At 34.5% G+C, this 13,734-nt stretch overlaps 1 protein-coding gene across 2 annotated transcripts in view; it reads right to left on the bottom strand.

Moving 5' to 3' along the window:
* Positions 1-964: 964 nt before the first annotated feature.
* Positions 965-13,734, bottom strand: part of LOC131953814 (lachesin-like) — a 98,375-nt gene continuing 85,605 nt past the window's right edge. The window contains exons 4-10 of one of the 2 annotated variants that reach the window (XM_059317187.1): positions 10,018-10,231; positions 6,995-7,009; positions 5,624-5,653; positions 4,977-5,106; positions 2,577-2,731; positions 1,717-1,740; positions 965-1,276 (exon numbers count right to left, since the gene is read on the bottom strand). In XM_059317187.1, the coding sequence (XP_059173170.1) occupies positions 1,143-1,276; positions 1,717-1,740; positions 2,577-2,731; positions 4,977-5,106; positions 5,624-5,653; positions 6,995-7,009; positions 10,018-10,231 (702 nt within the window). In that variant the 3' untranslated portion in view covers positions 965-1,142. The remainder of the gene's footprint in view (positions 1,277-1,716; positions 1,741-2,576; positions 2,732-4,976; positions 5,107-5,623; positions 5,654-6,994; positions 7,010-10,017; positions 10,232-13,734) is intronic. The other variant, XM_059317188.1, reaches the window with a different exon arrangement.

Below are 13,734 nucleotides of genomic sequence, written 5' to 3'. Positions count from 1 at the left end.
CAATCGGACACATCTGATGTAACCAATCGGACACATCTGATGTAATCAATCGGACACATCCGATGTAATCAGTCGGACACATCTGATGTAATCAATCGGACACATCTGATGTAACCAATCGGACACATCCGATGTAATCAGTCGGACACATCTGATGTAATCAATCGGACACATCTGATGTAACCAATCGGACACATCCGATGTAACCAATCGGACACATCTGATGTAACCAATCGGACACATCCGATGTAACCAATCGGACACATCTGATGTAATCAATCGGACACCCAAACTCTCCCGCTGATGTTGACTAGACGATGGCAACAAAGATGGAATTATTTAAACACACGTGAGTAAAAGTGGTCTCATCAAATGCTAGATGATGTTAAGACAATGTTAAGAAGATGTTTGACATCATTTAATCATGTGACTAGCCGTAAGATATCTTAAGAAAGATTCTTTTTCAGAAAATATTCAGAAAGATTTCATAAAGATACTCACTTGAAGTTCAACGATGTCGAGAAACGTATTTGAATGATGTTCTGATGTTGTATACCATGTACATATGATGTACAGATGATGTTTAGCATGATGTAAGTGTAGGTACAACATCGAGTGATGTTGATGACAAGATCATTTACAAACATTCTCAAGTTGAACAAAATAAATGTAAAGCTAAACATTTTTGTCATTGTCTTCAAGTTCATGATTTATATGTTCAAAAGCGTCGGGGTGGCGTCCAATTCCACAAGCCTCATGACTTTGACTCCTCTGTGTCATCGTGATATTTAATCCAATTATTATTGAATAACAAAATCTTTCCCTGCCTATCACCAAATCGTGGACATGTAAAATAAGAAAAATAAAAACTTTCATACATTGTAAATCACAGTTTCACAAAATGATAAAAAAAAGTTTTTCTTTTTTCGAAAAAAAAAACAAAAAACAACAAATTTCATCCAGGTTCCACACAACGACAAAGTTCCGTCACCAACGACGTTAAGCGAAACAGCATATATTTTTCTCCACTGGTTTTTCTAGCAGTCTAGAAATTATAATCCGTATCATATCGTAGCTGTCGCTCTCGGTGACCTTTGTCCTTTGAACCACTCACATCACATGACCTATCCAAACAGCAACAATCACGTCGTGAAAAGACAGCCGCGACTCAAAGAGAAAAGCGTCAATAGTAACGTGGTGAGAACCACTGGACGTATCCGCGGGGAGGCGTTGTTTCCGCTCCGGTAGTGGGAGCTGCCAGTCACATCGTCCGACTCTGGAATAAATGGAACTAATATTCAGAAGTAATATGGAATCACTTGCGGTCGTACACACTAAAACTACACATCAAATAGAACATCGGAATATATATATATATATATATATATATATATATATATATATATATATATATATATATATATATATATATATATATATATACACGTATATATATATATATATATATATATATATATATATATATATATATATATATATATATATATATATACACATTTTTATTTATATAAATATTTATTTATTTATAAAAAAATTAGATACAAATATATATCTTACATAAACTAATAAGTATATATATATATATATATATATATATATATATATATATATATATATATATATATATATATATATATATATATATATATATATATATATAAAGGCTGTACATTTTTAGTTTAAGTATACACTTACCTCTCTTTTCGTTGTTAGTGCCAGCTAAAATAGACATAAAACATATGGTTTAGTAACAACAACACATACATTTTCTTGTTTTGGTATTTTCTTTTCACACAAGACGAAAACAGATTAAGTCTGTACATTAAAAATTAGGGTAGGATTATGATTAAGCTTATGGAATCATGATGATCTGCGATGTCTCTTGCGTGCATCAAATTAATAAAATCTTTTTCGGTCTTGTTTTATACAGAGAAAAGCCCACAGCATTTTATATATCACATGAATAACACTTAAAAATCAATCCCATTACCACTACTTTATGTTTTCACTTAATCTAATTATTTTTTTTTGCGTTTTAAATACGTTTAATTATTTACATATCTATTTTAAATATTTTATATAAATTCAATAAAATGCGTTTTTAAAAAATTATTAAACAAAATTAAAATCATACTGTAAATTATTTTAGTCAATATCCATCATTCATAAATGAGTAAATTAAATAAAAAAAAATATTTACAGATCATGTATTTATTATTTTTGGCATGACAATATAAGATCTGATGTTAAACATTAGCATATAACGTCTGATGTTGAATATAACCATATCAGGTCTGTTGTTCAATATTACCATATATGATATGATGTTGATTATAACAATATAGGGTCTGATGTTGAATATGACCATACAAGGTCTGATGTTAAATATTACCATATAAGGTATGATGATGAGTTCAACCATATAAGGTCTGACTCTAAGTATGCCCATATGAGGTATGATGTTGAATATGACCATATAAGGTATGATGATGAGTATGCCCATATAAGGTATGATGATGAATATGCCCCAATAAGGTATGATGTTGAGTACTCACTGTTTAAAATGTTGACTTTGGCGCTGGTGACCAGGTTATCAGACGTCCGACAGACGTAAGTGCCAGCGTCCCCCATGTGGCACCGTTTGATCAGTAGCAGACTGCTGATGGTGCGGTCAGTGTACGACACGTCATTGGTCAGCGTGACTCGTTCACTGGTGGGTGGACAAAAGTCAGTGATGGATTATGGGGTGGACAAAAGGCAGGGATGGATTATGGGGTGGACAAAAGAGCTTTGAGATGAATCTATGGCTTATGTGATGGACTGACGGGTTTTATGGTGGAAATATGAACTATGGTATGGATATATAGGTTATTGGATAAATATGATTTATGGGTTAGATAAAAGCTTTTTTAAGCTAAAGCAATGTGGTTTATGAGCTAGACTGCTGACCCGTAAGTTACGAGTTCGAATCCGGGTTCAAGTCAGTAGACCCTTCATATGTCCATCCAGCTCTGATTGGTACCTAACTCACGTTATGGAAAATAAAGGCGGTTGTCATAGTACACACCACACGATCCCTTCATATGCCGAAGCTACAGAAACAGGTGAACTCTACTTCAATTATACATAGACCATCAGGTTTGGAATTTTACTTTTTAATTTAATGTGGTTTATGAGATTTTACGCTGGATTATAGGATGGATGTAGGGTTGTGGGATGGAAATATGGTTTATGGAACGTAGAAATTGAAAGTATGTACGATGGATAATTTTAAAACATAGTTTATGGATACTTGTAAATCCTACGTCTATGGTTTGTAACAATAATGCATTAGATCATGTAGAACTTTATAACAATTGTTTATATGATATGACACAGTAAAACATGAATTAAGTACGATCTCTTGTTGATAATTCGTTAAACCATAAAAGATCATGAACGTACGTTCGAATGTTCATACAATGAGTCAACTAATAGCTTATAAAGAAGCCGGATGTTATTTCTAAGACAGTCTATATAAGTAGTTAAATCAACGTTTTAATTTACACATTATTTTCTACACATGTGGCAGGATTTAATTTAATTAACCATCTACGAGGGCTGCAAAAGCGAATTTATACATTTGCCATTCCGTTAAGGGCAAAACGTTTTACTTAAAAATAAAGTTTTCCTCCAATTTTGTGTCAACTTGCCATGACCCTTATAGATAGAACTTTCCCAGCGGGCATACTCTGAGGTCAAATCGCTACTTCCGCATGCAAGTTTTTACATTGCAGTTAATAGAGATTATTCAAGGATAACATTTGAGTTTTCATCGATTATTTAGTACCGAAAAGCCTCTTATTGAATAATTTAACTACTGTTCAAAGGCTATTTTTGTGAAAATACGCACCGTCTGACTTCACAAAACGGAATCAACAAAAAAAAGTAGTGTTAGTAGACAGCGTAGACTGCTCAAAATATGAAAGCATTAAAAAAAACAGCTTACAATAAAAGTATATTTGAAAATATAAAAAAAAAATATAGTTATTTTAAATAAAACTTAAAGGAATTTAAAATAATAATATTTCTAGTTTTTTTTTTTTTTTACATTTGTAGAAATAATATAACGTTCTAAATTATTAAAAGCTTGATTTAAAATCAAGAGTAAACAAAACGATTTTTGTTAGATATTCCATTTTTTTTAAAAAAGTGGTGTTGTGGGGTGCACATTTTAGCGCTTCCGCTCTGGGGACAAATATGAAAATGGGTGGCTTGACATCTTGGTGGTTTATTACCTGGGTGGTATATCTTGTTGGGGATTTATTATCTTGGTGGTTTATTACATGGGTGGTTTATTTTCTTGGTGGTTTATTATCTGGGTGGTTTCTTATCTTGGTGGTTAATTGTCTTGGTAGATTATTTTCTTGGTTGTTTATTATCTTAGTAGATTATCTTCTTGGTGGTTTACTATATGGACAGCTTATTATCTGGGTGGTTTATTATCTTGGTTAATTACCTGGGTGGTTTATTACCTAGGTGGTAATTAACAAACTACATTCCTATAATCAGTGTAGTTTCAACACGCACTTAACAAACTACATTCCTATAATCAGTGTAGTTTGAACACGCACTTAACAAACTACATTTCTATAATTAGTGTAATTTGAACACGTACTTAACAAACTACATTCCTATAATTAGTGTAGTTTGAACACGTACTTAACAAACTACATTCCTATAATCAGAGTAGTTTGAACACGCACTTAACAAACTACATTCCTATAATCAGTGTAGTTTGAACACATATTTAACAAACTACATTCCTATAATCAGTGTAGTTTGAACGCGTACTTAACAAACATCCAATAATCAGTGTAGTTTGAACACGTACTTAACAAACTACAGTCATATAGTCAGTGTGAACATGAATTATAAGCATGTATACAGACAAGACACCTGTGCTATGTACTCACTCGATTTTGATCTTGTCCCCATCTTTGAACCAGTCGATGGCGTCTGGGGGGTACTCACTACCAGTGGCGTTACAGACCAGCTTCAGCGTGTCCCCGCGTTCAACGAACAACGTTCCGTGAATGGTGATTTCTGTTCACAAAAAGGGGACACAATTTTAGTGAAACAAATGGGACACAATTCTTTTGACAATTAAAAAAATTCTGTTTTTTTAATTATAAAAAATATATATTGACATAGACAAAAAATTAATTATTTTAACAGAAAGAGGGAAAAAAAATTGTTTTATTTCCTTTAGTTAAACAAAATTATTTTTATCTAACAATAATTACCTTCATTGACATAAAAAAAGTATTATATATGCAAAATATTTGATTTTTATTCAAACATAAAGAAAACATTTAAATAATTTAAAAAAAAAATACATGTGAACTGATTATAAAATGTAAACAATAAAAAATTATAAAAAAGTGAGTTTTATTCGTTCTATGTTATTTTTAAGGAGATTGCTTTTAAACTATTTCAGAGTAAAATTTTAGCACTAAATTAATTAGTTTAGTAAAATAAATTGACGCTAAATACAAATAATATCTCCACCACAACATTTTTAACAAAATTAACTTTTTATGATTTCAACTACGTAGCATACCTGGCTTAACAGACTTTAAGTCAGTCTTATCTGAAAGACAAAATCAAACATGGGTTAACGTTTCAAACTTTAAAACATTTTTTTTAAAACCGATCTAATTTTGAAAGAATAAACGTATTATTTTCAACAAATATTGTACTTTGTATGTGAGATGAATGTTTTAAATTTTCGTTTATTAATCTGTAACTGGTTTTACTTAATTACCACGATATCGTATGTTTAATTATAATTAATTCGCGTATAAATAAATTAATAAAAAATAAAGAAAGAACAAATTTTTATTTTCTAGCGGGAATCGAAAACTTGAACACAAGCCCAGGATTGAGAGCAGTACTCACTAGGGCTGAGTCACAATAACCAAACATGCATTGTGTCCTTCAGACTTGTAGTAAAGGCTCTTCGTGGTCAGCCTTGTAGTTTCATGCATGATCGATTATTGATTGTGTACAGATCGTGGCAAACTTTCAATTCCGATACACGTACGTATACACCCACTTGTTACAAGTACAGACACACACACACACACACACATATATATATATATATATATATATATATATATATATATATATATATATATATATATATATATATATATATATATATATATATATATATATATATATGTGTGTGTTTGTTTGTGTGTGTGTGCGTGTTTAAAAATTAAACTACGTTTCAAAAATCGAATTTCAATTACGTTTCTTCTCTTCATAACTCATGTAAAAATTAACTATCACATATTAAAAAAAAATCTTTTTGCTGTTTGATTACTTGTACGTTTGTACGTTGAGTTTTTAAATTATAATTTTTAATTATATCTTTTGTTTAATTATTGCTTTAATTAAATTTTGTATTTATATACTTATTAAATTCTTCGCGTTTCTCCAACTTAGTTAAAAATATGCACATATAAAGATAATCTTTATACTAAACTACGCTTGTCTCATACGTAAGTGAACATGTTGTAGTTCAAATGATATGTCCACATACTTTTCTTATATATTGTATTGTAGCTCATATTGTATGCGCACATACAATGTCACTTATCAGTGTTATCGTAGCATATATGGTATGTGCACATACACAGGCAACTTAAATATTGCATTATAGCTGAAAGAACATATATGCACATACATTATCAATTCGTATAGGTTATTATAGCTAATATAATATGCGCACATACATAAGAAACGTTTATGTTATGGTATGCACACATACAAATCAGCCCCAACATAAAATTTGTGTGTTATTGCAGCACAGACTGACTGTACAGTTAACTACTGTGTTACTCTAGCTACTTCTAGCTATGTCATATCATTGTTACACATAGAGTGCCAATGCAAGCAATGAAACACAACAGCCCATAGCTACCTGTCCGTTGTGATGCTGAAATGAACAATGAGAAGAAAAAAATAACACCGCTGGATGAGGAACTAAAATTTACATTCAGATGTAAAACACAGTGGTTTTGTTTACACTAGTTTACAGAGTGTAGGCAACGGATCAGGTAATATATATATATATATATATATATATATATATATATATATATATATATATACATATATAAACTGATGCAGTTATGTGATCAGGGAATAGATATATAGGTGATTGATATACAGGTGATTGATATACAGATAAACAGACATAGGTATCTGATGAGATAATAGATATATAGATAAACATGTGAAGGTAGTTGATCATGAAAAAGATATATAGATAAACAGACGTAGGTACCTGATCTGGCAATAGATATATAGATAAAGGCTGTAGAAGTCAAGTGTGTATGTTGAAAACACGATTGCAAAAAAGTTTTTGACTTGGACATTTTGACAAGGGTATAGTTATGATATTTATATAAGGCGTAAAGCCGGACATAGTAAATGCTAACATCTGGACAATTTTCTAAGGTTAATCTTCGGACATTTATCTAAGGTTATTATTCGGACATTAATCTAAGTTTATTTTTCGGACATATATCTAACAGACTTCTCTCTCCGTGGGGATGGGGGGGGGCACATGATATTTTCGGAGGGGGGGGGCGGTCTACATTTTTTCCGGGGGGGGGGGGCACTGGTAAAAGTATATCTTTTAATAGAAATTCCATCTCGTTCGGGGCAGCGGTAGAGATACCTGGAAGAATCTCTGGTATCTAAGGTTATTATTCGGACATTTCTCTAAGGGTGCTATTCGGACATTTACCTAAGGCTAATCCCTTAAGTAGGTAACATTATTACTGGAATGGTTTTACATAGAAAACAAATAAATATAACACAGTAAATGTTATCCAAGGAGATGCAATCGACAGTTATAAATTAAAGAGCAGATAACTTTAAATAATTTTTCTTTAATCAAAGAATCTTTAAAAGAAGCAACTAGTATGATTAAACTAATGTAATGTGGATCAAAACTTATTTTTATAAAAACAACAAAAATGCTCAGGTTTATTTTTATAAGCTAACAGCTGACATATTTAATAAAATAAACCTCATAGGTTAAATATGTAATAAATGAAGCAACTTATTGAAATCAACCAAATTAGACTTTGATAAAGGATATTTTTATTTTATTTTATTCCGTTTAGTTGATCCTATACGTAGTTTTTAAGATACATCTCAAGCTTTTAACCCAACCTTGCTGACATATTCGCCACAGGTGTCTATAATCAAGGACTTTTTTTTTCCACCGTTAATAACAGGTGAAAGGTTACTACGCCATGGTAGAAGAAAAAAAAATCCTCATCCAGAGCCTAACTACCTTGTGTTCATCCGCGCTTTATTACATAGTTATTCGCGAAGGAAAAAAAAATAAATCGCGTAAATAATTTCATCAGGGGATAGAGGCTTGATTTATGTTTAAGCAAAGAATTCGATTGTGTCGTTATTAAAGAACCAAGTCGACTGGCTACGCTTGTCATCATCAGGAATACACAATCAATCAGCTTGCATTCACGCCTATGTCTCACTTTATTATCGTCTTCTATAACCAGCTTTGACGTAAGGATAAATCATCTTCTTCAGTGTCTAGAACCCCCTTCTTAACTTCCCCCCCCCCCTCACACCCTTCGTCTTACAGGGGTCTTACAGTCTTACATATTGCGTAGACGGAACACTAGACTGGGTTATAAAAGTAAAAGACGACAGGGGGCGCGCATGTCCGGATGGGCTGATTATCTTATCTCGGCGTGTCATGCGCAGTCACCGTGGAGGATAAAATATCCTACCACGTGACAGTATAAAATTCCGCCCACGTTACAGCGCTTTGTAGCCACGACCGATAAACTACAGACGGCTAGGCCAAGCTAGGGTTCTAAACTAGAATGCTCAAACTTAGTCACTATTGTTTTGAATTTTACTATGCTGAGGGGTTGAAATACCTTCTAAAGCGGTTCACACACCTTCTAAAGCGGTTCACATACCTTCTAAAGGGGTTTACATACCTTCTAAAAGGGTTCACATATCTTCTAAAAAGGGTTCACATACCTTCTAAAAAGGGGTTCGCATACCTTCTAAAGGGTTCATATACCTTCTAATGTTTTTCGACTTCGATATATGAATGTATTGTGCGGTCAGCACTATGCCAATTGACCTTCACTCCCCCCCCTTCACCACCCCCACGTGAGTCAGGTACCCATGAGAGCTGGGATGACTAATCGAGATCCCGTAGTCTCGAGTCCGATCCAAGATCCTAACTCGAAACCTTCAGGCTAGCAATCAAGCGCTCTACCACCCAAACCCCAACATCCGAAGGAAATATTTTCCATGATGACATATAACAACATATTCAAGTTAGATGGGAGGGAAGGGAGGTAACATAAGTAATTCGTTCGTACATTATCGAGATTATCGTTACTAAAACATCATTTCAAAGCAAAACATCTTGATATACTTTCTTCATATTTTCGTTACAAACTCCCCATGAACACCCCCCCCCCATTCCACCACAAGACATGTCGAGCTACCCTCCACCACAAGGCATGTCGACCTACCCTCCACCATTCCACCACAAGACATGCCGACCTATCCTCCCCCGCAAGGCAAGGCATGTCGACCTACCCTCCTCCGTTCCACCACAAGACATGTCGACCTACCCTCCCCTATTCCACCACAAGACATGCCGATCTATCCTCCCCCGCAAGGCAAGGCATGTCGACCTACCCTCCTCCGTTCCACCACAAGACATGTCGACCTACCCTCCCCTATTCCACCACAAGACATGTCGACCTACCCTCCCCCATTCCACCACAAGACATGTCGACCTACCCTCCCCTATTCCACCACAAGGCATGTCGACCTACCCTCCCCCATTCCACCACAAGACATGTCGACCTACCCTCCCCCATTCCACAACAAGACATGTCTACCCACCCTCCACCACAAGACTCATCCACCTACCTTCCACCATGAGCATAACATTCTGGCGAATGTTCCGCTTGACTGCCGACACCTGGCACTCGTAGACCCCGCTGTCCTCTGGCTTGACGTCCCGGATGTGCAGGTTCCATTCCAGCGAGTGGAGCTGGTTGACCACACGGAACCGGTCGTCAGAGATGTACGTTATGGCACCGATGGTGATGGGGTTCGGATCGGAGGCCCGACGCCAAATGACCTGGAACAATCGATATGTTTTTAGTGGTCAAATGATCTGGTACAATCGATATGTTTTACAGTGGTCAAATGACCTGGAACAATCGATATGTTTATAGTGGTCAAATTATCTGGTACAATCGATATGCTTATATTGGTCAAATGATCTGGTACAGTCGATATATTTATAGTGGTCAAATGATCTGAAAGAATCGACATGTTTTATACTACTCAAATGATATGAAACAATCGATCTATATTATTGTGCACAAATTACCTGAAACAAAATCTATTTCTGTTATTGTGGTCAACATTACCCAAAACAATCCAGTTATTTAATAATAGCTCTTATTATGAAGTTGTCTTTGTTTCATTTTGTTTCCAAAGTTCGATAGTGTTACATTTTTTAATTTGTTTAAAGTAGGCCTATCTATTAAATAATAGATCAAATGCTATTCAAGGTTTAGGACACGAATGAAACCTTTGTTTTAATTTCTCTGGGTCTGATAATTGTTATTGTAATTGTATCGGGATTAGTTGTAATAGTTTTATTTAACAAAATGTCAAAATTTACAAAAAATATGCCGTGTTTTGAATGTTTGCTTTATTCACATTTTTAATTTTTCTAGGTAGACTGAATCTAGCGATATGTAATTCATTTTGATAGGGCAATATGGTTAAAATTATTAACTCTAGTGTATTGAGTGTACACTTTGAATATATGAGTATATATATATATATATATATATATATATATATATATATATATATATATATATATATATATATGCATATATACACACACCTGAAATCTTTATCAGTATGTGCATGTTTGAGTACTTGTTTACACGTATGTGTGTGTCAATATTTTTGTACATACATCTTGCGTGTGTGCATGTTTAAATATTTTGTAATAAATTAAAAAGTTTTTCAAGCCAACGTTTTTAGAAAGTCTTTCAAAAACGTAATGTTGAGTCTAGTGGCAAATGTGCGGCAATGTGGTCTAATAAAGTAGTGTGTTTATAGATCCTTGTCTTCTACGTAGCTTGTAAACAAACGTTCTAGTGCACCCACTACCCCTAGCACACCCAAGACACCACAGCCAAACAGACACGCTAGCGTACGATCGTGCACTTTTCCGATGTATAAAATTATGCCGCATCAACATCATCATGAAATAAAAAAAAATTCCATGTTTGTATGATGAATTCAGATGCCATTAAGTTTGCACACTTCTCAGTAGTATAAAAATCATGCCGCATCAACATCATCATGTAATACAAAAAAACGAGCCGACCCGCTATTTAGTTGTTTTATTTTCTACTTTTCAGTAATTCATAATTTGTGAATTCGACAGTACCAATGCTGCCACTGAAAATATTTGCTTAAAACACTATCAGTAGGTCGTTAAGGACGATACTACCCCCACCCTCTTTTCCCCCAACCCCTACCCTACACCCCCCCCCCCCGTGAAAGCAGCCTCCTCTTAGTTACCTCCCATAAGTTTAAAATCGTTTCAAACTAAATTATCTGCCCCTAATAGCCATCACTAAACCCGGCTCGACGAATGTAAACATTTAGCGTGAACCACAGCTCACCAGACCATGTAGGGGTGGGGTGGTAGGGAGCGCGCTTACAGCTTGTTTTCTAACGTCTCCAAGAAGAGAATTATATATATAGATACCATGTTTCTATGACGAATTTAGCCGCCTTTAGTTTCTGCACTTCTCAGTTGTATAAAATCATGCCGCATCAACATCACCATGAAAGAAAAAAAAAATCCATGTTTGTATGACGAATTTATTTAGCCGCCCTTAAATGGACATGCAGGGTAGTCATAACGCGTGGATGCTATAGACCAACCCCAGGGGAGTCGGCACACCAAAATAACCCATGTAGCTCTTAATGCTTGCAATGTCACTTTCCTAATGACTGCTTTGGTTCTATACTAGATGTGGTAATGGAACATTTTTGATTGGATAAAAACTACAGGGTGACTTGTTTACGTGTGCGTGATAAGGTTTTCTAACTTCCTTTTTTTTTCCATTAAAGATTCGTATCTTATAGTAATAAGCTCATCCTAAACTTGCTTCATTCAGTTAAAGAAGATATTGATCATTGTAATTTTAAGTTAACAATGGGTTCTATTTAAGAGCCTGTGACCAAAAAATAACCATGTCTTTCTAATTTTAGGCACGGTATTTTTGTTTAATTAAGTGAACAATACTTGCAGAAGCCATTTATTGCTATGTTGTATAGCAGGGGGGGGGGGTCCATGTTCCCTATACTATTTTAAAACTTTGATTGAAGGGGGTGGTCGGGAGGGGCAATGTTCCATAAGCTATTTCTTAACTATGAATGCAGGGGTTAATGTTTCCTATGCTATTTTTAAACTTTTATTGCAAAATGGGGGGATCCATGTTGTGTATGCTATTTTAAAACTTAGATCGCGGGGTTCAATGTACCAAATCCCACAGCTGAGCATTGGTCGACATCTTAGCTCAAATAGCTGTCATGACGTCTATACTGACATGGTTATCGTTGGATGTCAGATATTAGCAGCCAATTTTATCGATCTCTATATATAGCAATTCACGCTCCTTCTGAGAACTACCGGGGTGGTCTAGCGGTAGAGAGCTGGACTGCTAACCCGTAAGTCTCGAGTTCGAATCCGGGTTCAAGTCAGTAGACTCAGTCCACCCAACTCTGATGGGTACCTAGCTCACGTTAGGGAAAGCAAAGGCGGCTGGGCATAGTGCTGACCACACTATCTCTTCATAAGCCGAGGTCACAGAAACAAGTGAACTCTACTTCACTTTCCCTATAGACCGCCAGGTTTGAAAGGGAACCTTACTGAGAACTACTTAAAAAGTTTAAATAAAATTAAAGCACAAACAAATAAATGAACTAAGCATAGTTTCAGTTCTTGAGTTTTTGGCTAGATAAACCATAAATGTATATGTTTCAAAATTTTAAGCGTATTAAGAAAAGTCTTTTTTTTTTTTTATTAAAAAAAAAGATAGTTTTGTAATTTAACAATAACCGTTATCAAATAACGCTTTGGGGAAAGTCCGGGGAAAAATCCTTAACAATGTTAACATCTGAACCACGTGAACATAATGGCTGAAATATTCTCGAAGATTCTTTTCAAAACCAGCCGTACGCGAATACCTGCCTCTCATTACCACCAGGAAACAGAACTCGTGATGTTTTAAGAGCAAGTTTTCTAAACTAAACTCCAGTTCTCTCCCCTGGTATTCCACCTTCTCGTGTGTAGGTAATCAACTTTCAAACAAACGAAAAAAAAAAAAACCTCGTTAAAAATGTTCCACGTCTTAATCAGACCAACACTCTCTTCTCATTTAACTTTCTCAAACCACAAAATTAAAAAAAAAAAATTTTTAAATTTTTGTTTTTAACGAATTTTTTTATTACTGCTTCTTACCCACCTTGTCACACTTAAAAAAAAAAAAATAAAAAAAAATAAAAATAAAAAAATTGATGTCTTCACACATTCTTAGCACC

Source organism: Physella acuta, unplaced genomic scaffold (assembly GCF_028476545.2).
Source record: "Physella acuta isolate Inbredline_101_S28 unplaced genomic scaffold, ASM2847654v3 ptg000955l, whole genome shotgun sequence".
Classification (NCBI taxonomy): Eukaryota; Metazoa; Mollusca; class Gastropoda; family Physidae; genus Physella; species Physella acuta.
This window is presented reverse-complemented; position numbering and strand designations above follow the sequence as displayed.